This window comes from Anomaloglossus baeobatrachus, unplaced genomic scaffold (assembly GCF_048569485.1).
Source record: "Anomaloglossus baeobatrachus isolate aAnoBae1 unplaced genomic scaffold, aAnoBae1.hap1 Scaffold_219, whole genome shotgun sequence".
NCBI lineage: Eukaryota > Metazoa > Chordata > Amphibia > Anura > Aromobatidae > Anomaloglossus > Anomaloglossus baeobatrachus.
The window spans coordinates 268,566-295,764 of record NW_027441989.1 but is presented as its reverse complement, the minus strand read 5'-3'; the positions used below and the strand labels follow the sequence as shown (position 1 = coordinate 295,764).

At 46.3% G+C, this 27,199-nt stretch overlaps 1 protein-coding gene across 1 annotated transcript in view; it reads right to left on the bottom strand.

The window, feature by feature from the left end:
- Positions 1-24,061: 24,061 nt before the first annotated feature.
- The window catches only part of LOC142261428 (uncharacterized), a 170,000-nt gene continuing 166,862 nt past the window's right edge, over positions 24,062-27,199 (bottom strand). Inside the window, exon 7 of the mRNA XM_075332115.1 lies at positions 24,062-24,726. Within this exon, the coding sequence (XP_075188230.1) occupies positions 24,062-24,726 (665 nt within the window). The remainder of the gene's footprint in view (positions 24,727-27,199) is intronic.

Sequence of the window (27,199 nt, the reverse complement as noted above, 5' to 3'; positions counted from 1 at the left end):
ACATATAATAAGTATTACATTATACTCAGGCCATAAGAGGATTTCGCTGGGGCAATGACTGAGACACGAGTAGATCAGCTTTTTTCCATGATTAACTCCTTGCAGCAGGAGATGGAGGCGGTGCAGAATAAACTTAGAGATGTGGAGGCACAGCTGGGCCATGATCACCAGGTACTGGGTCCGGCTATTCAGGATTTGCAAGTCAGAGTGGAGGCTCAGGAAGCTGTCCCCACTACGTCCGTATCAGCTGCCGGTATGCCTAGGTTACCCCCATTTCGTTTCAGTGGTGATCGTAGTCAGTTTCGTGGATTTGTTAACCAGTGTATACTGTTTTTTGATGTACATGCTGATTATTACCGTTCTGACCGGTCAAAAGTGTTATGTATAATCATGTTGTTAACCTCACGAGCACTGGCTTGGGCTAATCCTATGATAGAGAATCAGGATATCCGTTTAAATCACCTGGATGACTTTCTGACCGCAATGGCGCAAATGTTTGATGATCCGAATCGCCGTGCTACCGCTGAATCGGCTCTCCTTTCCTTATGTCAGGGAAAGCGGTCTGTCGTTGAATACGCCACTGAGTTCAAGAGTTGAGTGGTAGACACCGACTGGGGAAACAATGCGTTATTGTCAGTTTTCAGAAAAGGTTTGTCCGGTACCATCAAGGACGAGTTAGCTCGTTCCGAATCTCCAGGGGATTTTGAACTGTTTCTCCAACACTGTGTGCGTATTGATACCCGCTTCACGGAACGTAGACAGGAAAAATGGGCACTGTAAACCGGGTAACCAACTTTGCGTTTCCTTCCAGAGAACCCGCTCTCAGGACGCCACGGGAGGCCGAGGACGTTCCTATGCAAGTGGACTCTCTGCAAAAGCGAGAGACCAACGAACGTCGTGAACACCGGCTCCGTGAGCGTTTGTGTTTCTATTGCGGTCAATCGGACCATTTCTTGATTGACTGCCCGAGACGTCCAAATCGCCCAAATAAGGTATTGGCAGCCATGGCAGAGTGTGACAACACGGACGCAGGGTCCGATATCTCTGAGGCAAGTGGACACCTGGATGCGGTATTTCCCTTGACTGTAATGTCAACATCACCTAAGGACTCAGAAGGGAAATACACCCATTGCTCGCTTCCCATTCAGATCCGGTGGGAGGGACAGTTAATACCTACATCTGCTATGATAGACTCTGGGGCAGGGGGTAATTTCATGGACTCTTCTTTTGCCAGGAAACACGGTATCCGGACTCAACAAAGATCCTCCCCGGTTACCATGGAGACGGTAGATGGATCTCCGTTAGTTTCTGGACCAGTTGATCGGGAAACAGTACCCCTAGAATGTGTGATGAAGCCAGGTCAGCAGGAGACCCTTGTTTTCATGTTGATTTCTTCTCCCCATTTTCCGATTATTTTAGGAATTCCGTGGCTAAGGTCTACAAATCCAGTCATCGATTGGGAGACTAAGGAAATATCCTTCCCACCGCAGAGTGGTCCGACCATTAGTCCAACTGTACCGGTTCCAGTAACACCGAATGCGGAGGGCACTGTACAGGTACCTGTTCTACCCCCGGTTTATCATGACTTCGCTGATATATGCGACAAAAGAAAAACAGATCGGCTTCCCCCGCATAGACCGTATGATTGTCCCATAGACTTACTCCCAGGGGCGGAGATCCCGTTTGGTCATGTCTACCCGTTGGCGGCACCTGAGCTAGAAGCACTAAAGGAGTACATCGATGAAAGTCTAGCCAAGGGATTTATTCGCCCTTCTACCTCACCAGCAGGGGCACCCATCTTTTTCGTGAAAAAGAAAGAGGGGACTCTGAGACCTTGTATTGACTACCGGGAACTAAATAAGATAACCATCCGGAACCGGTATCCGTTACCGTTGATTCCTGAGCTATTGGAGAGAGTCCAACAGGCAAAGATATTCACTAAATTGGATCTCCGTGGGGCATATAATCTACTCCGCATACGTCCCGGAGATGAGTGGAAGACAGCGTTCAGATGTCGGTATGGACATTATGAGTACCTAGTGATGCCTTTTGGACTTTGTAACGCTCCTGCGGCTTTCCAACACCTAGTCAACGATATTTTTAGGGATATAATGGACCAATTCATGGTGATTTATCTGGATGATATCCTGATCTTTTCTGATTCCCTACAGGAACACCAGGAGCACGTCAAGACAGTACTTACCCGTCTGAGGGATAACCACCTGTACATTAAACTGGAGAAGTGCGAATTCCATTGCTCACAAATACAATTTTTAGGATATGTCATCTCTCCTCAGGGACTGAACATGGAGTCTGGCAAGATACAAGCAATTCTAGACTGGCCGGAACCGGGAAACATCAAGGAGGTACAACGCTTTGTCGGTTTTGCCAACTTTTACCGACGCTTTATCCGTAACTTTTCAGAGATCGTCCGTCCCATCACTCTGTTAACCAAGAAAGGACAGAAGTTTGTGTGGTCCGCCCAGGCCCAGGAAGCTTTCAATCGTCTCAAGGTTTGTTTTACCTCAGCGCCAATACTAGTACACCCGAATCCCGCACTCCCCTTTATTGTGGAAGTCGACGCTTCCGATTATGCATTAGGGGCAATCCTTTCTCAAAGGACTGGGGACAAGAGTCTCTTGCATCCGTGTGCTTTCTTTTCTCGCCGGTTGTCCCCTGCAGAAAGGAACTATGACATTGCGGACAAGGAATTGTTGGCGATTATTTCAGCTTTTAAGGAATGGAGACACCACTTACAGGGAGCTGCGCAGCAAGTGATAGTACTCACAGATCATCGTAACCTGGAATTTCTTAAGTCTGCCAGGTGCCTGTCTCCACGGCAAGCCCGTTGGAGCTTATTCCTTAACCAGTTCAATTTTATCGTTACATACCGTCCAGGTTCACGTAATGGGAAAGCCGATGCCTTGTCCCGAATCCACGCCATGGACTCCGTGCCTGGAACCCCGTCTCAGACCGTGTTATCAGATGCCAATTTCGTTGGAGTAATCCAGGGCCAGGACTTGTGGAAGGACATCAAGCTGGCCTATGATGGTGACGTATTTCTTGCTGCCCCCCCGAATGATGTGACTCTTGTTCTTCGGAATGGTGTGTGGTTGAGAGAGCGACGTATTTATGTCCCGGAGGCCGTAAGACTTCGGGTTCTCAAGTTGGTCCATGACTCCGTGTTGGCTGGTCATAGGGGGGTACAGAAGACGCAGGAATTTCTGAGCCGTTTTTTCTGGTGGCCTACCTGTTTAAAGGATGTAAAAGACTATGTCCACTCATGTGTGGTTTGTGCCCGGTGCAAGGTCCCTCGTGTGGCTCCTACGGGACTCCTCCAACCGTTACCCGTTCCATCTCGCCCTTGGGGATCCATCTCAATGGATTTTATTGTGGAGTTGCCAGTCTCAGGCGGTCACAATACCATTTTAGTGGTGGTGGATCGGTTGACAAAAGCTGCTCACTTTATTCCGTGTACCGGTCTTCCCTCAGCCGCAGAGACAGTGGATTTGGTTATCCAGAACATATTCCGTTTGCATGGGGTACCAGATGAGATCATCTCTGACCGGGGCGTGCAGTTCACGTCTAAGTTCTGGAAGGGATTTTGTTCGGCACTCCAGATTGATGTCTGTTTATCTTCTGCATACCATCCTCAGACAAATGGGCAAACCGAACGGACTAATCAAACCCTGGAACAGTACCTTCGATGTTATGTCAGCCATCTGCAGGACGATTGGTTGAAGATGCTTCCTTTGGCGGAGTTCTCGTATAACAACACTCAGAGCAGCTCCACTAAGGTAACGCCCTTTTTCGCTAACTTGGGTTACCATCCGAATGTTTTGCCTAGGTCACCGGTTGCGGTTTCGGTGCCAGCGGTGGAGGACAGATTGACGGAGCTACGACAGAATCTGGAGGTTCTAAAGGACACTGTGGCTTCGGCTCAGGAGCGTTACAAGAGGTCGGCAGACACTCACCGGAAACAGGCACCCATGTATAAGGTAGGGGACTCGGTGTGGTTATCCACCAAAAACCTGAGATTGGGTGTTCCTTCGCAGAAGCTGGGACAGAAATTCATCGGTCCGTTTAAGATCACCGGGATCGTGAGCCCTGTGGCCTGTCGGCTGCGGTTGCCGCACCATTTAAAGGTACACCCGGTCTTTCATGTTTCTCTCCTCAAACCCGTTTCCCCTAATACGTTTCATGGTCGTGTCGTGCCTCCTCCTCCGCCTGTGATGGTTGACGGCGAGGAGCAGTTCGTGGTTGAGGACATTATTGACTCCCGGCTCCATCGTCATCGGCTTCAGTATCTGGTACGTTGGCAGGGGTACTCCCCCGAGGACGATTCCTGGGAACCGGTGGGTAACATTCGGGCGCCCCAGAAGATTGCTCAGTTTCATCGGCGGTACCCGGACAAGCCAGGCCCTGATCCGTCCTGAGGCCGTTTCTGGGGGGGAAGTACTGTCAGGCTTCCGGGATTTCCAGTTCTCTTTTGAAAGAGCTTGCCCTCGGTTAACATGGAGTTTGCTGTTCTGTTGCCCTACTTCCTGTCCAGCTGCTTAAAAGGCCGCCTCTAAGCTTAGTCCAGCGCCTGAGTATACTGCTTGCTGTGTGCTCCTGCTTTGCTGCTCTTGGTTCCTGATTGACATTTGGATTCCCCTGAAAAACAACCGACACCGACTCTGGACTTTACCCGGTCTCATCAAGCTGTGCCCGGACTCCGTCTGCCGTCTTTGGTCAGCACTTCTGCTCGGTTCCTTCCGGTTCGTAACCACTCTGGACTCTCATCCCGTGCGGACATTTTTGGACTTTACCTATTGCCCCTTGTGTCCCGGCTGCTGCGCATTTAGGCCTTCTGGGGTGATTGCCAGACAGTCCCTGTATAGGGGTTCGCTTTTGGTGGTCTCCCTGGGGGAGTCCGGTGCGTGGCCCCGGGAATTCCCTTCGTTCCGATCCTGGAAGGTATTTCTTGTGTTTATTGTTCTACTGTGTTTTGTTCCGTTTGTGTACCTATCGTTGGTTACATATTATAAACATCTCTGCACCAAGAACTCGTTTCTGGTTGTCATTGCCCTAACGCTATCGAAATCCTCAGTACATACAATAGTATTACACCGTTACTGGCTGCACATTATGTTTTCATGATTTTTTTTAGTGTTTGTTAAAGCCAGAAAGTTTCCATTTGAAATGACTTTAGTTTTGTGCCGTCTGTGATCTGCTTTTATTAAACAAAAGTAAACAACTGAATAAACATCCTCAGAGCCAGAGGAGGCCAGAATTATTGTCAGTGGTTGTATATAACAAAACGCTCAATAAACGTCCCCAGGGGCCACATCTGTGATTGGCACAACGAGAAAGTCTGATGGGAAGTAAGGGGGGTCCTGATAGTTTTGTTCCCAGAATAGGGATCCCTCCCACTCCAAATACTTGTGTAATCCAGTGTTATACTCCAGAGCGGAATTAACAATTCTGCAGGCTTCAGAGCTGAAATCTCACAGCGACCCCCTTGCTCAGGGTCTGTACAGTGTTAGCTCCAGTAATTTGGGATATAAAAGGAGGTCTGGCATCTCTGGATGTTTTTATTTTGCAATGAGGGGTATGTTATTAAAACAAAAGAGGGCATCTAAGTAGTAGACAACCCCTTTAAATGAGCTCCTATAATGCGGGGACAGCTAGGATAACATTTCACATAATATAATATCACCAGAGTGAGCGCTATACAGACTCTGAGCAGGCGGCACACAAGGAGATGACATATTAGGGGCGAGTCTGCTGACAGTCATGCTGACTGTTTCCTATACTAGAACTTCAATGTTATAGAAGCAGGACATGCAATCTATAAACCTTGTCAGCAATTTAGTGCCCCCTAGAGGAAGTAATATGCATAATCCTGCCTTTGTCAAAGTGGATTGTAAATGATACCTACAGCGCCACCCTTGCCCGTAGGTTATGAATGGTTTTACAGTTCAACTCCATTAAAGAAAAGAAGCTGAGCCTCACTGCCACCTATAAACCGTAGACAGGTGAGGGTAGAAACAATCATGTATATTGGTCTACCCCTGTGCATGTAACCTACTGGGGGGCAAACTGAAGCCCGAAAACTAAGCCTCTGGGGTCCGTGCTTTTATCTTCTTTAAATAGGATACTGGTTTGTATATTATTGATCCTACAATGATGGCTGAACACTGGTGAAGCCAACAGCTTTCCCTCCCGCCCTCCTCACATGTGCAGGTTCAGTTCAATTGAGCATGCGTTTCTTCTTCATCCACTTATCTCCCCCAAGAACAAAAGGATTAGGTATGTTGCAATTCAATTGTCTGATCCTTATCGCTCCCTCCATAGGGGGTGAGTCGGGAGGCCCCCATACATTATAGAGGCCACTGAGTATGTGCAACCACCGCTCCTAAAGGCAGGAAACACATATGTGGTCGCACATGCTCAGTACAGCTCCATTCACACAGGGCACTTTGGGAGCCTCATCCTAAATATCCGAGCAGTCAGACCCTCCAGAGATGGTGAATTTATCATCTATCCTGTGGATATCTATTATTTATGGGACAACCCTTTTAAATATAATAAGTGAAACAGCAACATTTTTCTTTTTGGGTGCTCCTGTCCATCCACACCTAGTGGCGCTCCATATTCTACACACGGTGTATATTTTTCCATGCATTTCTTGGGATCTTATAGAAGCCCCTGAATACTCCAGTGCAATATACAATCCAAAATCTATAGGTGTCCATTCTAGATATTATGCTGCCCTATAGGGGATGAACACAATAAACTTAATCTGATCTGCACCGATTACGCTCCTGACTCTGCACCTTCCTCCACGACGACTAAAACAAAAGGGAAATAACGAAGGTAAAACCGGGGCGACAAAACCTGATTGTGCTTATACAGCTAGAACCGCCCCCGAGGAGCGATCCAGGCTCCGCTTGTGCATAGCTGTCACCATGGAAGTGTCCACACTGTGTCTGCATGCAGCCGATACTGTATCATAAATATGGCGGTGTACTGTCCACAAGGGGGCGTCACATTCCCACAATACAATCTTTTAGTGCTGGGTGTGTCAGGGGATAGGACGATCTCTATTTTATGTTCTTTAATAACGCTGTCCGGGCATTCACCACTGCCTTAAAGGCGTCTTCACTTCCTGGAGCCACGCATTTGTCCGGGTGGAGGAGCACACCGAGCTTCCGATAGGCTATATTCCTTCCCTACAAGAGGAACATTTATTAATAAAGAAGATATTACGCTATAGCGCCACCTAGCAGTGACTTTTAATGGAGATATGGAGGAATTTATATACTGTATATTTTCATAAGAAAACTAAGTACACCCTCTTTCTTTCAATTCCATGGTTTACATATTGGGATATAATAAAAATAAAAATAAAAAAAAGTTGGTCTTTAGATATTTTTAACTAGTGATGAGCGGGCACTACCGCAGCTACAGGACTACCATGCGCAAGAGGACTTGGGGCCTGACAGTGCTACTGCTGCCATATCTTCATCCTCATCAGATGAGGAGTTTAACTTTGACAAGTATTTGGATGACATGGAGCAGGCAAACCGTTGCCGCAAGGAAAAAGATTTCACTCCGTCTCCTATAGCAGCAGATTGACCAGATTTCAGTAAAATTTTTCACTTGCTCTCAAAGAAATAGAAAAATTCAACCGTTCATCAAAACTGACTGTGCATGAGGCAATTCCGTTATACCCAGAAATTGTTAGAGATGTTGCCCATGTGGTTACGGCTTTGCCTCCAACCCAAGTTACTGTAGAGAGGTTGTTCTCTAGCCTTAAAATTATTAGGTCAGATTTGAGGTCATCTGAGAAGGAGGATCTGATGGAGGCAATTCTATTTCTTACAACAAATTCATAGACTGCACAAATGTTATTTACTATGTTTTTGTTGAAAACTGTTTTTTGCCACTTACATAGTGTTATATATAACACTATGTAATACACTATGTAATACACTATGTAAGTGGCAAACAACAGTTTTCAACAAAAACATACTAAATAATAACATTTAGTATAATGCTGATATTTAAGTGAAAAATTTACTGTAGTACAATGTGAACATCAGACATTTAATCATTTTTATGATACAATAGTCAAGATATTTGGATAGAACATAAAATATATTTATTGGAATACAACTTTAGAAGACAAAAAATAATAAATTGTAAATATGTAATACAATATGTAATATATATACACATACACACAAGATATATATGTAATCTACTGTATATTACATATTGTATTACATAATTACAATTTATTACAGTTTTTTGTGTTCTAAAGTTGTATCCAATAAATATATTTTATGTTCTATCCAAATATCTTGATTATTGTATCATAAAAATTATTAAATGTCTGATGTTCACATACACATGTTCATGTACTAAAATAATTTATTCACTTAACTATAAGCAATATATGTAGGAGTCGTGGAGTCGGAGTCGGTGCAAGGGAAATTGAGGAGTCGGAGTCGAAGGTTTGGCTTACCGACTCCACAGCCCTGGGGCTGTATACACCTGGTATGATTTCTGTATGGGCTGTATTATTATTATTATTATTTATTTATATAGAGCACCATTAATTCCATGTATACACCCGGTGTGATTTTTGTATGAGCTGTATACACCCGGTATGATTTCTCTATGGGCTGTATACACCCAGTATGATTTCTGTATGGGCTGTATACACCCGGTATGATTTCTGTATGGGCTGTATACACCCGGTATGATTTCTGTATGGGCTGTATACACCCGGTATGATTTCTGAATGGGCTGTATACACCCGGTATGATTTCTGTATGGGCTGTATACACCTGGTGTGATTTCTGTATGGGCTGTATACACCTGGTGTGATTTCTGTATGGGCTGTATACACCTGGTGTGATTTCTGTATGGGCTGTATACACCCGGTATGATTTCTGTATGGGCTGTATACACCCGGTATGATTTCTGTATGGGCTGTATATACCCGGTATGATTTCTGTATGGGCTGTATACACCTGGTATGATTTCTGTATGGGCTGTATACACCTGGTGTGATTTCTGTATGGGCTGTATGCACCTGGTTTGATTTTTCTATGGGCGACGTTCCCTATTGTGAATATTTGTGCCAGATGATCGGCATTTTGTGGGTGACAGATATTTTGTGCCTGCATCAGGTGATTGACAGCTTGTTGAGGTAGACCAATAACCTGGTATGATTTCTGTGTGAGCTGCATACACATGGTGTGATTTCTGTATGGGCTGTATACACCTGGTGTGATTTCCGTATGGGCTGTGTACACCTGGTATGATTTCTGTATGGGCTGTATACACCTTTTTTTCACAAGGGTATCAGGAAAAAATGCACCATAAAATGTATTGTGCAATTTCTCCTGAGTACACAGGTATCTCATATGTGATGGAAATCAATTGTTTGGGCGTACGGCGGGGCTCAGAAGAGAAGGAGCGCCATTTCACAGTAAAATTGATTGTAATTATTAGCAGACGCCATGTTGCATTTGGAGACCCCCTGAGGTGCCTAAACAATGGAGCTCCCCCACATGTGATCCCATTTTGGAAACTAGACCCCCCCCCATACAAAAAAATTAGTTTGGCGAAATAAAAAATACAGACATCAGTAAAAAAAAAAAAAAAACTGAATACAGAAAAAAAAAAAATATGAGCGCCTGCCACTAAGACCAGTGCCAAACGTGAGAGCAATGCACGAGTCTCGCATCGCATCATCCACTGCAGTCTGGAAGCGAGCAACTGCGCTGGATAATGCGATGCGAGAGGGCGGGGCGGCAGATGAGAAAGGGCGCAGCGGATGGAAGATGGGAAAGGGCGCAGCGGATGGATGATGGGAAATGGCGCAGCGGATGGAGGAGCGGCAGAGGATGGGAAAGGGCGCAGCGGATGGATGATGGGAAAGGGCGCAGCGGATGGAGGAGCGGCGGAGGATGGGGGGAAGGGAGGTGAGATGGGAAAGTGCGCAGCGGATGGAGGAGCGGCGGAGGATGGGGGGGAGGGAGGTGAGATGGGGATACCTACCTTACAGGATGGATCTAGGCAGCAGGATCACAGCAGACAGAAGAGGCAGAAGATGAAGGAGGCAACAGATTGAGGAGGGTGAGAGGGGGCAGTAGATGAAGAGGATGGGAGATAGCAGGCAGCAGATCGGGGAGGGGGGCAGAGTCTGATGGGAGAGAGAAATGGCACATGGAGGAGGGGGGGCCCCGGGGGGAGGGTGGCCCCAAGAACATGGAGGGGGGAGGGTAGCTTGAAGCACATGTGGGGGGAGGGTGGCTTGCAGCACATGTGCTCCAAGTCACCCTCCCCCCACATGTGCTGCAAGCCACCCTCCCCCCACATGTGGGGGGAGGATGGCTTGCAGCACATGGAGGGATAGGAGGTGTAGTGGCGATGGAGAAGGGGCAGCCGATGAAGGAGGCGGCGGCGGCCACCGATCGGGAACAGTGGGGGCCGATTCAGGGGCAGCAGCGGCTGAAAAAGGTGGGTGCGACGGCGGCGGGGACAGTGGCGAGCGTGGCGGCGGGGACAGTGGCGGCGGGGACAGCGGTGGATCGGGAGCGGCAGCGGGGACAGTGGCGGCGGGGACAGCGGTGGATCGGGAGCGGCGGCGGGGACAGTGGCGAGCGTGGCGGCGATGGATCGGGAGCAGCGGCGGGGACAGTGGCGAGCGTGGTGGCGGGGACAGCAGTGGATCGGGAGCAGCGGCGAGGACAGCGGTGGATCGGGAGCAGCGGCGGGGACAGTGGCGAGCGTGGCGGCGGGGACAGCGGTGGATCGGGAGCAGCGGCGGGGACAGTGGCGAGCGTGGCGGCGGGGACAGCGGTGGATCGGGAGCAGCGGCAGGGACAGCGGTGGATCGGGAGCAGCGGCAGGGACAGTGGCGAGCGTGGCGGCGGGGACAGCGGTGGATCGGGAGCAGCGGCGGGGACAGTGGCGAGCGTGGCGGCAGGGACAGCGGTGGATTGGGAGCAGCGGCGGGGACAGCGGTGGATCGGGAGCAGTGGCGGGGACAGTGGCGAGTGTGGCGGCGGGGACAGCGGTGGATCGGGAGCAGCGGCGGGGCGATCAGAGACAGCGGCGGGGCTGGCGGTGGCGATCGGAGCCGCGGCAGGGCTGGCGGTGGCGGGCGGGGCGATCGAAGACAGCGGCGGGGCTGGTGGTGGCGATCGGACCCGCGGAGGGGCTGGCGGTGGCAGGCGCGGGTGGCGGGCGCTACGGGCGGGGCGATCGGAGACAGCGGCGGTGGCGGGTGGGGCGATTGGAGACAGCGGCGTGGCGGGCGGGGCGATCGGAGACAGTGGCGGGGCTGGCAAAGTGATCGGGGACAGGGGCGGGCGGGCGGCGGGGGCAGCAACTTACCGATGGGCACCGCTCTCCTCGGCTTCCAGGGACGGTCACAGGCCCCAGATCCACATTGATTGGAGAAATCGGTCACAAGACCGGTCTCTCCAATCAGAGCTGGGGGCGGGTGAAACACCGATCACCCAGCTCCAGCCAATGGCCAGTGCTACAGCAGCACTGATCAGGGCTGGATTTAAATGTTCCAGCCATTTTCAACGGCTGGAACATTACAGTGACTGTAATTGGCTGAGCGGCGTTTGTCAGCCAATCACAGCCTCTGTAGGTTCGGGGAGGAGGCACTACCGCTCCTGAGGTCAGGCAGAGGTCCCCTCCTTCCCGAATCTACCATTTAATCAAAGAAATTGGACTCCCCGGGGCTCCGGGACTGCGATTTCGCCATGACGTACTGGGTACGTCATGGGTCGTTTAGCACCATGTCACCGTGACGTACCCAGTACGTCAAAGGTCGTTAAGGGGTTAAAGAGCGACTTAATGTTTTATAAATTATTTTATATGTTTTAGGGTAATTAATTTTGAGCAGATCTGAGGGGAACCCGGTCCCGAGTCCCCCACAATTGCTCCAAAGACCTATTAGGAAAGTGCAGGAGAGCAGACAGAGCAGAAAATCCGAGTCCTGTCTCCTGAGCCGTGCACTTCACCTATGGGGGTCTTGGGACACATTACTGCACCAGTCTAAGAATTAATGGACCTTTTTGATGACCCTTCTTTTGAGAATCCTAGAGCATGGTGCATGCTGGGATACTCGAAAGAAGCCTTATCATGGTGCGGAGGCTGCAGTCACTGCCACAGCCTCTGCCCCTCCCTGAAATGAAGTGTCAAGGGACAGGATAGGAAATTATTAATGCAAGTATATTAAAAAAAAAATATTTATTTTGGCACTAAATATAGGGATTTAGAATGAAAATTACTATGCCTTCGGACCAAACCTTTAAGTTACTCTTTAAATGTTTACTAGTGCAGCTACTAGCAACTAATCAGTACTGTGGTACCTAGTTTGATGATAGTTGGTAACAACAATTTCAATCATCTCTTTACCATTGTTAAGGTATACAAGTTTATATGATAGGGGCTAACCTGACATTGAAAGTGATCGCTGTATAACGTTGGTGATGTGTCATGTATTGACGGTTGTTCTCAGGCTGGATTTCTGTACTGACAATTGTTCTGATGATGCAGTCATGTACAGACAGTGGTTCTGGGGCTGTATTTCTGTACTGATGATTGTTCTGGTGATGTAGGCATGTACTGACTGTGGTTCTGGGGCTGCATTTCTGTACTGATGATTGTTCTGGTGATGTAGTTATGTACGAACGTAGGAACACAGCATGTAGCGTTTTTTGAGTGTCGGAATCCTTTTTTTTCTACTGCGCATGCTCAGCTCGTGTGTTTAACAATTGAAATCAATGTTTCTCTCTCTTTCGGCTGATCGCCCGGCGGGTGGATTTTGAGAGCGATCAGCTGGCTTTTGAGAACGATCATCTGATCGCTCGGCTACTGTGAACAATCAGGTGATCGCCCAGCGGCCATCAGCCGGGTGATCAGCTGATCGTTCACAATAGCCAGCTGCTGGTAAAACCCATAAACCCCCCCCCCCCCCCGAAAAAAAACAACGGATCGTTGTTTTGCAGCATCAGTCACATCAGTTGTTCCACTATCTGCAACACATCCGTTGCATAAGTCACACAACTGATTGTGACGGATGCAAAACAATGCAAGTGTGAAAGCAGCCTTACCAGTAGGGGGCATTACAACTTAAAGTGCCTAGGGCAGCAAGAATGCCAAATACGGCCCTGGGTCCCACGTAACCATTCATATTATTATAATGCACCCCATAGTCCTCCATGTATTGTATTATAATGCATTTCCCACAGTCCTCCATGTATAAGAGAGCTCTCATAGCCCTCCAATTATTATACTATAACTCCCATAGTCCTCCATATATTATACTGCACCCCATAGTCCTCCATATATTATACTGCACCCCATAGTCCTCCATATATTATACTGCACTCCATAGTCCTCCATATATTATAATGCAGCCACCATAGTCCTGCATGTATTATAATGTAGCCCATAGCTTTCCATGTATTACAATGCAGACCCCATAGTCCTCAATGTATTCTACTGAACTCCATAGTCCTCCATATATTGTACAGCACCCCATAGTCTTCCATATATTATAATGCACCCTCCATAGTCCAAGTGTAAGGTAACCCCATTAGTCCATATAATATAACGCAGTCCCCATAGTCCTTCATATTGTATTATTGACAACAAAGTCCTCCCTCCATGTATTATAATGCAGCCCCATGGGCCATGTATATGGTAACCCCATTAGTCCTCATATAGCAGAACTATAGTCCTATATGTATTATAATGCAGCCCCATAGTTCTTCATATTGTATTATGCAGCCCCATAGTCCTCCATGTATAATGCACCCCTATAGTCCATGTACAGTTAGGTCCAGAAATATTTGGACAGTGACACAAGTTTTGTTATTTTAGCTGTTTACAAAAACATGTTCAGAAATACAATTATATATATAATATGGGCTGAAAGTGCACACTCCCAGCTGCAATATGAGAGTTTTCACATCCAAATCGGGGAAGGGGTTTAGGAATCATAGCTCTGTAATGCATAGCCTCCTTTTTCAAGGGACCAAAAGTAATTGGACAAGGGACTCTAAGGGCTGCAATTAACTCTGAAGGCGTCTCCCTCGTTAAACTGTAATCAATGAAGTAGTTAAAAGGTCTGGGGTTGATTACAGGTGTGTGGTTTTGCATTTGGAAGCTGTTGCTGTGACCAGACAACATGCGGTCTAAGGAACTCTCAATTGAGGTGAAGCAGAACATCCTGAGGCTGAAAAAAAAGAAAAAATCCATCAGAGAGATAGCAGACATGCTTGGACTAGCAAAATCAACAGTCAGGTACATTCTGAGAAAAAAGGAATTGACTGGTGAGCTTGGGAACTCAAAAAGGCCTGGGCGTCCACGGATGACAACAGTGGTGGATGATCGCCGCATACTTTCTTTGGTGAAGAAGAACCCATTCACAACATCAACTGAAGTCCAGAACACTCTCAGGGAAGTAGGTGTATCTGTCTCTAAGTCAACAGTAAAGAGAAGACTCCATGAAAGTAAATACAAAGGGTTCACATCTAGATGCAAACCATTCATCAATTCCAAAAATAGACAGGCCAGAGTTAAATTTGCTGAAAAACACCTCATGAAGCCAGCTCAGTTCTGGAAAAGTATTCTATGGACAGATGAGACAAAGATCAACCTGTACCAGAATGATGGGAAGAAAAAAGTTTGGAGAAGAAAGGGAACGGCACATGATCCAAGGCACACCACATCCTCTGTAAAACATGGTGGAGGCAACGTGATGGCATGGGCATGCATGGCTTTCAATGGCACTGGGTCACTTGTGTTTATTGATGACATAGCAGACAAGAGTAGCCGGATGAATTCTGAAGTGTACCGGGATATACTTTCAGCCCAGATTCAGCCAAATGCCGCAAAGTTGATCGGACGGCGCTTCATAGTACAGATGGACAATGACCCCAAGCATACAGCCAAAGCTACCCAGGAGTTCATGAGTGCAAAAAAGTGGAACATTCTGCAATGGCCAAGTCAATCACCAGATCTTAACCCAATTGAGCATGCATTTCACTTGCTCAAATCCAGACTTAAGACAGAAAGACCCACAAACAAACAAGACCTGAAGGCTGCGGCTGTAAAGGCCTGGCAAAGCATTAAGAAGGAGGAAACCCAGCGTTTGGTGATGTCCATGGGTTCCAGACTTAAGGCAGTGATTGCCTCCAAAGGATTCGCAACAAAATATTGAAAATAAAAATATTTTGTTTGGGTTTGGTTTATTTGTCCAATTACTTTTGACCTCCTAAAATGTGGAGTGTTTGTAAAGAAATGTGTACAATTCCTACAATTTCTATCAGATATTTTTGTTCAAACCTTCAAATTAAACATTACAATCTGCACTTGAATTCTGTTGTAGAGATTTCATTTCAAATCCAATGTGATGGAATGCAGAGCCCAACTCGCGAAAATTGTGTCACTGTCCAAATATTTCTGGACCTAACTGTATACGGTATCCTCATTAGTCCTCCATATAATGCAGCCCCCATAATCCTATATGTATCATAATACACCCCATAGTCCTTCATATTGTATTATAAAGCCCCATAGTCCTCCATGTATAATGCACCCCTCTAGTCCATGTAAAAGGGATCTTTCATATAGTATTATGCACCCCTTATATTCCTCCATATAATAGTATGCACCCCTTATATTCTGCCATATACTAGTATGCAGCCCCCATATAGTGCACCACCATATTGTGTGCCGCAATATAATCTTGTGCACCAACATATAGTTATATGAAGCCGACATATACTTTTTTGCAACCCCCATATGGTAGTATGCACCCTCATAGTCCTCTGGCCATCCTGATTAAATACACAAATACACTCACTTCTCCTCATTCCCCCACTGTCCGGTCTCCTCAGCGTGTGTCCACTGTTCTGCCGCTCTGACATTTTAGCACAGCGGTGCACAGTAGTGACGTCACCGCGCTCCTCTGTGCTGACACATCAGAGCGTCACAGACACAGCGGGAGAATGATGAGAAAGGGAGTGCTCTGCTCCTTCTCTCATCATTGATTTTAATTGTATTGGCATCTGTGATGCCGATATATAAATGTAAGTGTGATCCTCGGCAGGGGGCCCGTGGAAGGGGAGGAGGGCCGGTGCCAGCGCTAGCATCGGGCCCCCCTGACTCATGGGCCCCATGGCGGTCGTGTTGCCTGCCTCTATTGGTGGTATGCCACTGGTGGAGGCTACAGGGAGATCATCAAAAAATCCACTCTAATCTAGCCGGCTCACCAGTGAATCATCTAGAATGGAGTTGCTAAAATGAGGTCCTCAAAAAATCCACTTCAATCCAATGTTGTAAATTCTGACGACTCTGTTGGCTGCGCTCTGTTAGGCTATGTGCGCACTTTGTAGATTTGGTGCAGAAATGTTCTCCATGAAATCTGCATCTTCTGACAGAAAAATGCACCAAAAAACACATGCGTTTTGGTAGGTTTTTGTGCCATACGTGTTTCTCAATGTAATCAATGGATTGAAGGGCTAAAAAGTACAGGAAAAACCGCACTAATAATTCACAAGATGTACAGTGCTGGCCAAAAGTATTGGCACCCCTGCAATTCAGTGTACTCAGTTTCTTCCTTAAAATGATTGCAATCACAAATTCTTTGGTATTATTATCTTCATTTAATTTGTCTTCAATGAAAAAAAAAATAAAAAAAAAAATTTGTCATAAAGCCAAATTGGATATAATTCCACACCAAACACAAAAAAGGGGGGGGGACACAAAAGTATTGGCACTGTTTGAAAAATCATGTGATGTTTCTCTAATTTTTGTAATTAACAGCACCTGTAACTTACCTGTGGCACCTAACAGGTGTTGGCAATAACTAAATCACACTTGCAGCCAGTTGACATGGATTAAAGTTGACTCAACCTGTGTCCTTGTGTGCACCACATTGAGCATGGAGAAAAGAAAGAAGACCATAGAACTGTCTGAGGACTTGAGAATCCAAATTGTGAGGAAGCATGAGCAATCTCAAGGCTACAAGTCCATCTCCAAAGACCTGAAAGTTCCTGTGTCTATGGTGCGCAGTGTCATCAAGAGGTTTAAATCCCATGGCACTGTGGCTAACCTCCCTAGATGTGGAAGGAACAGAAACTTTGACAAGAGATTTCAACACAAGAGTGTGCAGATAGTGGATAAAGAACCTCAACTAACATCCAAACAAGTTCAAGCTGCCCTGCAGTCCGAGGGTACAGCAGTGTCAACCCGTACTATCCGTCGGCATCTGAATGAAAAGGGACTGTATGGTAGGATAGCCAGGAAGACCCTACTTCTTACCATGAGACATAAAAAATCCAGGCTGGAGTTTGCCAAAACTTACCTGAGAAAGCCTACAATGTTTTGGAAGAATGTTCTCTGGTCAGATGAGACAAAAGTAGAGCTTTTTGGGAAAAGCCATCAACATAGAGTTTACAGGGAAAAAAAAAAGGCATTCAAAGAAAAGAACACGGTCCCTACAGTCAAACATGGCAGAGGTTCCCTGATGTTTTGGGGTTGCTTTGCTGCCTCAGGCACTGGACTGCTTGACCGTGTGCATATATACAGTCAGGGCCAGAAATATTTGGACAGTGACACAAGTTTTGTTATTTTAGCTGTTTACAAAAACATGTTCAAAAATACAATTATATATATAATATGGGCTGAAAGTGCACACTCCCTGCTGCAATATGAGAGTTTTCACATCCAAATCGGAGAAAGGGTTTAGGAATCAAAGCTCTGTAATGCATAGCCTCCTCTTTTTCAAGGGACCAAAAGTAATTGGACAAGGGACTCTAAGGGCTGCAATTAACTCTGAAGGCGTCTCCCTCATTAACCTGTAATCACTGAAGTAGTTAAAAGGTCTGGGGTTGATTACAGGTGTGTGGTTTTAAATTTGGAAGCTGTTGCTGTGACCAGACAACATGCGGTCTAAGGAACTCTCAATTGAGGTGAAGCAGAACATCCTGAGGCTGAAAAAAAAGAAAAAATCCATCAGAGAGATAGCAGACATGCTTGGACTAGCAAAATCAACAGTCGGGTACATTCTGAGAAAAAAGGAATTGACTGGTGAGCTTGGGAACTCAAAAAGGCCTGGGCGTCCACGGATGACAACAGTGGTGGATGATCGCCGCATACTTTCTTTGGTGAAGAAGAACCCGTTCACAACATCAACTGAAGTCCAGAACACTCTCAGTGAAGTAGGTGTATCTGTCTCTAAGTCAACAGTAAAGAGAAGACTCCATGAAAGTAAATACAAAGGGTTCACATCTAGATGCAAACCATTCATCAATTCCAAAAATAGACAGGCCAGAGTTAAATTTGCTGAAAAACACCTCATGAAGCCAGCTCCGTTCTGGAAAAGTATTCTATGGACAGATAAGACAAAGATCAACCTGTACCAGAATGATGGGAAGAAAAAAGTTTGGAGAAGAAAGGGAACGGCACATGATCCAAGGCACACCACATCCTCTGTAAAACATGGTGGAGGCAACGTGATGGCATGGGCATGCATGGCTTTCAATGGCACTGGGTCACTTGTGTTTATTGATGACATAACAGCAGACAAGAGTAGCCGGATGAATTCTGAAGTGTACCGGGATATACTTTCAGCCCAGATTCAGCCAAATGCCGCAAAGTTGATCGGACGGCGCTTCATAGTACATATGGACAATGACCCCAAGCATACAGCCAAAGCTACCCAGGAGTTCATGAGTGCAAAAAAGTGGAACATTCTGCAGTGGCCAAGTCAATCACCAGATCTTAACCCAATTGAGCATGCATTTCACTTCCTCAAATCCAGACTTAAGACGGAAAGACCCACAAACAAGCAAGACCTGAAGGCTGTGGCTGTAAAGGCCTGGCAAAGCATTAAGAAGGAGGAAACCCAGCGTTTGGTGATGTCCATGGGTTCCAGACTTAAGGCAGTGATTGCCTCCAAAGGATTCGCAACAAAATATTGAAAATAAAAATATTTTGTTTGGGTTTGGTTTATTTGTCCAATTACTTTTGACCTCCTAAAATGTGGAGTGTTTGTAAAGAAATGTGTACAATGCCTACCATTTCTATCAAATATTTTTGTTCAAACCTTCAAATTAAACGTTACAATCTGCACTTGAATTCTGTTGTAGAGGTTTCATTTCAAATCCAATGTGGTGGCATGCAGAGCCCAACTCGCGAAAATTGTGTCACTGTCCAAATATTTCTGGACCTAACTGTATCTAGTGTCACCAAGGACAGCTGCATAGTGCTCCTTACATAGCGCTCTGCACAACCCATACCAGCAATGCTCTGCCACATGGCCGCCTTCAATTATCTGCTGAATGCACGCCCGCCCACAATGCTCTATCACATGCCCATCCCCCCAATGCTCTGCTGCACGCATGCCCTCTTCATGCTTTGCCACACAAATGCCCCTCAATGCTCTGCCGCATGCACGCCCCCCTAATGCTCTGCAGCGCGCACACCTCCCAATGCTCTGCTGTATGCACGTCCCTCAATGACTGTCACTCTTACTCAGTTTGGGGCTCCATGCAAGATCTCGCCTCGTGGGGGTAAGTATAATTCTGAGAAAGGTCAAGAATCAGCCTAGAATTACGCAGGAGGACCTGGTCAATGACCTGAACAGAACTGGGACCACATTCTCAAATATTACTGTAACACACTATGCCATCATGGATTAAAACTCTGTAGGGCACACAGGGTCCCCATGCTCATGCCAGCACATCCAGGCTCATTTGAATCTTGCAAGTGACCATCTGGATGATCCAGAGAGGCATGGGAGAAGGTCATGTGGTCAAGTGAGACCAAAATAGAATTAGTGGAGGCGACCAGATCAATTATACTCACTAAACTATACCCCCTGATAGGTAAAATATTGGAGGAATTGCAAAGGTGGCATCACTTACCAATATCCCTTCTGGGTAGATGTCATTTGATCAAAATGATTAGCTTTGCCAGACTCCTATACCCCTTGCAAACCCTACCCCTGATTTTAAAACACTCAGACATAAACAAATTGAAGAAGGAATTTACACACTTTATTTGGACAGGTAAAAGACCCAGAATCGCTGTAGAAAAATTGATGCTATTAAGAAATGAAGGAGGGGTTAATTTCCCAAACATACGGGCTTACAATATTGCCTCTTTGTTCAGGCATGTGGTGGATTGGATGCACGACACGAGTTGTTACTCAAACACACATCTAGAACGACAGTTAGCCGCCACTTGGGACCTAACCGCTCTTATCCACACTAAACAAGCCAAACTGCCACAGTCGGTAAAATCCTCCTTTCTACTAAGGGACACTATAATGTGCTGGAAAATAGTAAGGAAAGCTTTCCAACTCCCCTTCTTGATCTGTAAACATATGCCAATATTTGGCCACCCCGAATTCCCCCAGGGAGCAGAGATCAGGACGTTAATTGGACAGACAAGTGACCATTTACGGAAGGCGGGGAGTATTATGAGTTTAGAGGATAAAAAATGGATGTCTCCACAAGAAATCATGCTCAAATTTCAGATACATAGTAAACATTTCATGCAGGTCCTGCAGCTCCGGTCTTTCTGTCAATCGAGACTCAGACAGTTAGAAAAGGAAGCTACCTCTCATGCCCTAGATGAAATTATTGGCCAATGCACCCAGATGGTGAGCATTTCCTCACTGTATGGTAACATAAGACACACATTTTTGAAAGCAAGACACAGTAAACTGTTCAGGACATGGGAGAGGTGGACTGGAGATCTGGATATAGCTGAGACAATACTGCAAGGGTGGGAACGGGTGAGAAAATCCATCTTGTGTGAGAGATGGAGGGAGACTTATTTTAAACTCATGCACACAGCGCTGTATGGATTTAACATCCCGCCTTCCCTTAGTTGCCCTGACAGAATTACAGCATGTCCTAAATGTAAGGTGCCCTTTACAAACCTTTGGCACGGGGTGTGGGAATGCACAGAAGTAGTAATACACTGGAAGCGAGTAAGAGACCAGATCCAGGCATGTTGGGGAACAGAACTTCCACAAACGCCACAGGCTTTGCTTTTCCATCAGCTTCGTCCCCCTGAATCTGAATCTCAACTTGGGATAGACAAAGTGAAGATCCCTAGAAATATTCATTTTTAATTGTGGCTTTACGAAATCTTTTTAGCGAGTGGCTTAAACCAAATATTCTATCAGTGGGATCAATAATATCTCAAATGAAACAATTATTAGGGCTGGAATTGCTAGAAGCTGAAAGGAGCAAAGAAAAATCAGCAGGGAAAGTTTTTCCGCTGTGGAAACAGTTTATAGGGTTCCACTATAGTCCTCAGGAAATTCTGAAAATAGTCAGTCCTTTTCGCCACACGGAATGGTATTGTCTGGAAGACCTGGGGGGACATTGGGGGCTTTAGGGACATCAGCAATTACTTAATGTGCATTATATGGAATCGGTGGCTGATACCATCACAGAGGCATAATTGTAGAGTGGTTCACATTCTCACTCATTGTTTCTTTGTGTACATGTCTTCTTTTCCTTTTTTTTCTTATAGCTTAAATTAAAAAGGTTGTAACTACCACTATAGTAATCTGCAAGGTACACTGCTCGAACGTTGAGCATATCAATGTCATGTACACTGTCTAATTCTTTGATCAAGTTATTGCTTCCCTTTCTGTTTTTTTTTTAATTTAAATTTTTAAACATAAGATGTTTTAAAAAAAAATATAGAATTAGTATTAGAGCATTGAAGATGGGTCGTGGCTGAGTCTTACAGCATGATGATGACCCAAAACACACAGACAGGGCAACTAAGGACCTGAGCCTAATAGATAATCTTTGGAAGGAACTGAAACTCAATGCAGCCCAGAAACCTAAAAGATCTGGAGAAGATCTGTATGGAGGAGTGAACCAAAATCCCTGCTGCAGTGTCTGCAAACTGGGTCAAGAACTGTAGTAAATGTCTGACCTCTGTAACTGTAAACAAAGGTTTCTGTACCAATTGCTAAGTTCTGTATTTCCATTGTATCAAATACTTATTTCATGCAATAAAATGTAAATTCATTATTTAAGAATCATGCAATGTAATTTTCTGCATTGTTTTTTTATTCTGTCAGTTGAATTTATCTACAATAAAAATTACAGCCCTCTCCATTCTTTGCAGGTGGAAAAACTTGCAAAATTGTCCACGTATCAAATTTGAATATTGTAAGAGTAAGCTTCTTACCTTTGGATACAGCTTGAGTTGCCTTTCTGAGGAAGGCAAGATGGTTGGATCAGCGGTTCTCAGGAATAGTGGGTCGCTGTTCAGGCACCAAATTTTGTTGTCGCCATTCAGCATAGGAAATAAGATTTTGTGTGTGTGGTCCTAATTAAATTAAATTATAAAGATCAAGTATGTATGTGTGACACCCTGGCCTATCAGGACGTCACAGGGTATTGTGCAATCTGCCCTTCTGCGCAGTACCCAACTCCTCCTTGGTTACGGGTCCCTAACATACGGTGTTGCCAAGAACAGCTAAGTAAAATCCTAGAAACATTCTGCACCACACCCACCAGTGGTCGGCCTGAGTGGAATAGGGCCGCCCACTTGGGGGGTTGGTTAAGGGGGGGGTCAGTTGAGGAGTAGTGTTAAAGGAGAGAGGTCAGGAGCAGGGCTCCTTGAGACTACTAGGTGGCAGACGTTGGTCTGGGCCTGGTAGGAGCTGAAACCCCGGTCGCAGGGGATCGTGACAAGAGGCACGGAACTGCCGAGGAGGGCAGCCGGCGGCCTTGTGCCATCTCCGGGCAGAAGCCAGGGCACGGCGTGGTACGAGGACCCTAGGGCAGGGAGTAGCTTCAGGTGCCCTGTCAATTCACCCGATGAGGACGGAGCCTTCAAGATCCGTTCTCCACCCGCTCCAAAAATCGGGGAACTAGCACAATGAGGGGGATAGGACTTTCCACATATACGGTCCAGGAAATCCCAAGCGTGAACCCTGAGAGCAAGCTCACCCAGTTAGCCATAATGGTGAGCGGGACCCGACTAGTTCTATAATACAGGGATCCAACAAGAGGAAAGACACAGTGCCATAAAAGGGTTACAGTCCAACAAGCAACACCAGCAAAACGGGACCCAAAACATGCTCCCCCAACGGCAGCGGTGCTCAGAACTTTGGTTTACAAGTTGTCGGTGTCAGCGTTATTGGGCTGAGTGAGTACGCAGTGACCCTTAACTCCCCAACGGCACTCCCCCCCATCATCATCACCACCGAGTCCCGGGGTATTCCCCCTACCCACGGAGGGGTTAAACACCTGGATGCCCACTCCAACGCCACCGGGTACTCCACCTTACCACACACCGTGGGTGGCGTCACAAAGCAGACTTTGTCCCCCTTTCAATTCGAGTGTCCGAGCGACCCCCGGTTCCAGAGACCCCTCGAGCCACCGCGGATCCGTATCCGAGCAGCATAAAAAAATGTGTTAACAGATGAATAGTTTGTAAATGATCCATTATAAAAAGTACAAACCGTAATGACATAAAATAAACTCTGTATTAACAGATAGTAAATATTAATAGGCTTTTACTAAAACAGACATTCTATTAATAACTATGGTGTTAAGTACCGGCGGTGACCCCCCCCCCCTCTGCTATTCCAGGCTCAAGGAAAACAGGCAGACGCTGTTATACACATAAGACCTGGAGATGTGCGGCTCCGAAATAGAAGTGTATTGATTTTGTTTACATTACATAGTTATACAAAGTTGATTAGGGCGTAACTATGCAACATACATATTCATTAATCTACATTCATTAAGGTGTGGACTACATATTCCCAGCAAGAGAAATTAACATAATGACTTATATTCCCATAACAGTCTATAACGTTTCTTCTCATAATAAGATGTTTTTCAGTTGTTTCTAAGTCAAAACATTCTGGGTCCTTGAGTTTGGTCTCAGAGTTTGTTACGTAAATAAGTCTGGTATTGAACTTGCAAAGGAGAATGAATTTCTATTATTTTCTATCCAGTGAAAAAGGTTAACTCTTTCCTCACAATGGCTTCTCTCCTATGTGAATTCTCTCATGTTTAACAAGAACTGATTTCTGAGCAAAACATTTCCCACATTCTGAACATGAATATGGCTTCTCTCCTGTGTGAATTCTCTCATGTGCAATGAGATTTGATTTCAAAGCAAAACATTTCCCACATTCTGAACATGAATATGGCTTCACTCCTGTGTGAATTCTCGCATGTTTAATGAGATCTGATTTGGAAGCACAACATGTCTCACATTCTGAACAAGAATATGGCTTCTCTCCTGTGTGAATTCTCGCATGTTTAATAAGATCTGATTTGGAAGCACAACATGTCTCACATTCTGAACATGAATATGGCTTCTCTCCTGTGTGAATTCTCTCATGTGTAATGAGAGTTGATTTCCGAGCAAAACATGTCTCACATTCTGAACATGAATATGGCTTCTCTCCTGTGTGAATTCTCTCATGTGTAATAAGAGCTGATTTGAAAGCAAAACATTTATCACATTCTGAACATGAATATGGCTTATCTCCTGTGTGAATTCTCTCATGTGTAATAAGAGCTGATTTGAAAGCAAAACATTTATCCCATTCTGAACATGAATATGGCTTCTCTCCTGTGTGAATTTTCTCATGTGCAATGAGATTTGATTTCTTAGCAAAACATTTATCACATTCTGAACACGAATTGCATTATTGCTTTGGTGATATTTGCAAAGTGAGATTCTTAGTTTATGTATTGACCAATCCATGCGAGCCCGGTAACCTTGACAAGCACCTGACCAAGCACTCCACCCTATAGCCAGGGTGTGTCCACCATCTTATTTAGCCAGGAACCAGACATACAGATTTTTAATCACACATAGAGGCATTTAAGGTTAGGTTCCCAATATAATGAGATCACTTTGTCGAGGTTATGGGGGAGAGGGGGGGAGGGAGAGGGGGGGGAGGGAGAGGGGGGGGAGGGGGGGAGAGGGGGGGGGGGACAGGAGGGGGAGAGGGGGGTGGAGAGGGGGTGGGAGAGGGGGGGGGGGGAAAGGGGGGGGGGGGAGAGGAGGGAAACACCCCACAAATCTCATTTTGAAATCTACACCACTGAAGGAATGTATCTACTGTAGGTGTGGAGATCATAGAAGTACCCTTATATAGGGCAAGGGGTCTTTAGCAGACCCCCAGCTATTATGGCGACCCATATGCACCATATGTTGGATATGTAGAACGTTGTACCCCATAGGCTGCGAACTGCAAATGCTGCTGTCAAAGATTGAAAAGTTAACAGCAGTGGGTGAAGCTTACCTCCACTGAATAACTGAATAGACATCATCTGCTGGCAATAATGGAGACTCAGCTTTTGAGCCCGCAAGTAGTAATAGGATGTAATATTCACGTTACATATCGAGAAGGGGTTAAAGAAAACCTGGCAGCTACAAAAACACGGTTTACCTGCAGATATAGTGGTAATCTGAGTACCTAGCATTTAAATGATATCTATCTGGTTTATTAGAACAGTGTGTGACGCTAGTCACTGCATGGACAAGCCTGAGGCAGGGTTGTCAAATGTTCTGGGGTCAGATACAAAGAGAGCATGCCGTGAACTAAGGGGAAAGACAGGGGCGTAGTCAGCTCTGGGGTCAGAATATCAGGAGGATAGCGGATATGGGCAAATGGATGGTCAGAGGAGGTCCAAGGTCTCCGAGCTATAGATCAGATCACAGATAACCAAGGCCCACATTCGCAGGGAGCCGCAGTGGCATCTGACTCTGTTCACAGGCAACCTGAAATTATTTGCTCAGCCTCAGCTGAGTCTTTCACACTGTTCCTGCCCTGTGGAGTGGTTTGTGGCTCCTTGAGACTCAGGGGGCTAATTTCTTTTCAGCTGTGTTCTCCCCATTTAAGGTTTGAGATTCCTCTTGTTACTGCAGATACCTTCAGTTCATGCTCCTGTGATGACTTTGTCGGGTTTGCATCTCCACTCCCGGGTGGGGGGGGGGGGGGGGGGGGGAGGGTGTAGGGTTAGATCAGGGTGTGGACAGGTGTTAGTGTGGCACCACAGGGTTCAGTTGCCACAAATATACCTGTACCTGGGGCAGGGAAGGATCTCCACATCAGGTAATCCCACTCCAAGCCTGGAGGGGGAGCTCTACAAGCCAAGTTCAGGTGAGGTCCCCTTTAAATCCAGGTTTGGAGGCGGAGTTAAACAGACAGTTGACAGTTGGAAAAAAGGAGACTGTGCGAGCAGAGAGTGAGGGAAGACATCAAAATGGAGAGGACTGTGCTTAGCCAGTACGAGTAACTGTGTGACCAACTGAGGGGTCAGGAGTGAGGCAAAAGAGGAGTGGCCGGGGAGGTGGAGCCAGATCGGTTAATCCCCAAGGAACAGCGCTGATTACCGGACACCGGCGTCCGAGTTTGTGAGGGCTCTAATCTACCCAGCAATAAAGACCGGAGGCCAGGGAGACTCCAGATCTCCTGGCCGCAGCAGCACCTGAAAGCAAAGCCGCTACACAGAGCTTAGGGACCGCAGTGAGTACAGCAGTACCCCTTAGAGAAGCTCCTGACGCCTGCCATACAGGTGAAGACAGTGAGAGAGGGACAAGGTATAGCTACAGGCAGCCTAGTACGAAGGAGAGAGACAGCACAGCAGGGAGGCCACACAACTAACCTGGTGCAGAGATCCTGAACTGCTCCCAGATTACCCAAAAACTGTCACATCAGAAACTGAACCCCTTTTTAATAACACCTGCAAGTAAAACCTGGTCAGAGTTAATGAATTGGTGTGACACACTTTATTTCTTCATCTGAGGAGCCATAGGCTGCTGCACTAAAGTGACAGTTTGAAAAGGCTGTGAGGAAAAAACCACCATATCTGTGTAGAGACTGCTAAAACTGCCCTGGGGATCCTGCTTCACCTACGGGAAGCATAAACAACTGGCTGCCTAACCATCACCCCAGAGGTCTGACCTGCAGCCCCAGTAACCATACTGGAACCCGTCGGTGGCATCACAAAATACTTTTTTTTTTAATTTTTATTATTTACTGACTTTCAGCGACCACCAGGGCCACGGAACCGGGCACAGGCCCCCGTGATATAATCCCATTAACCAACACCCGGAACAGAGTACCCCACGGCCCTGGGGCGGGGTCAGCTTT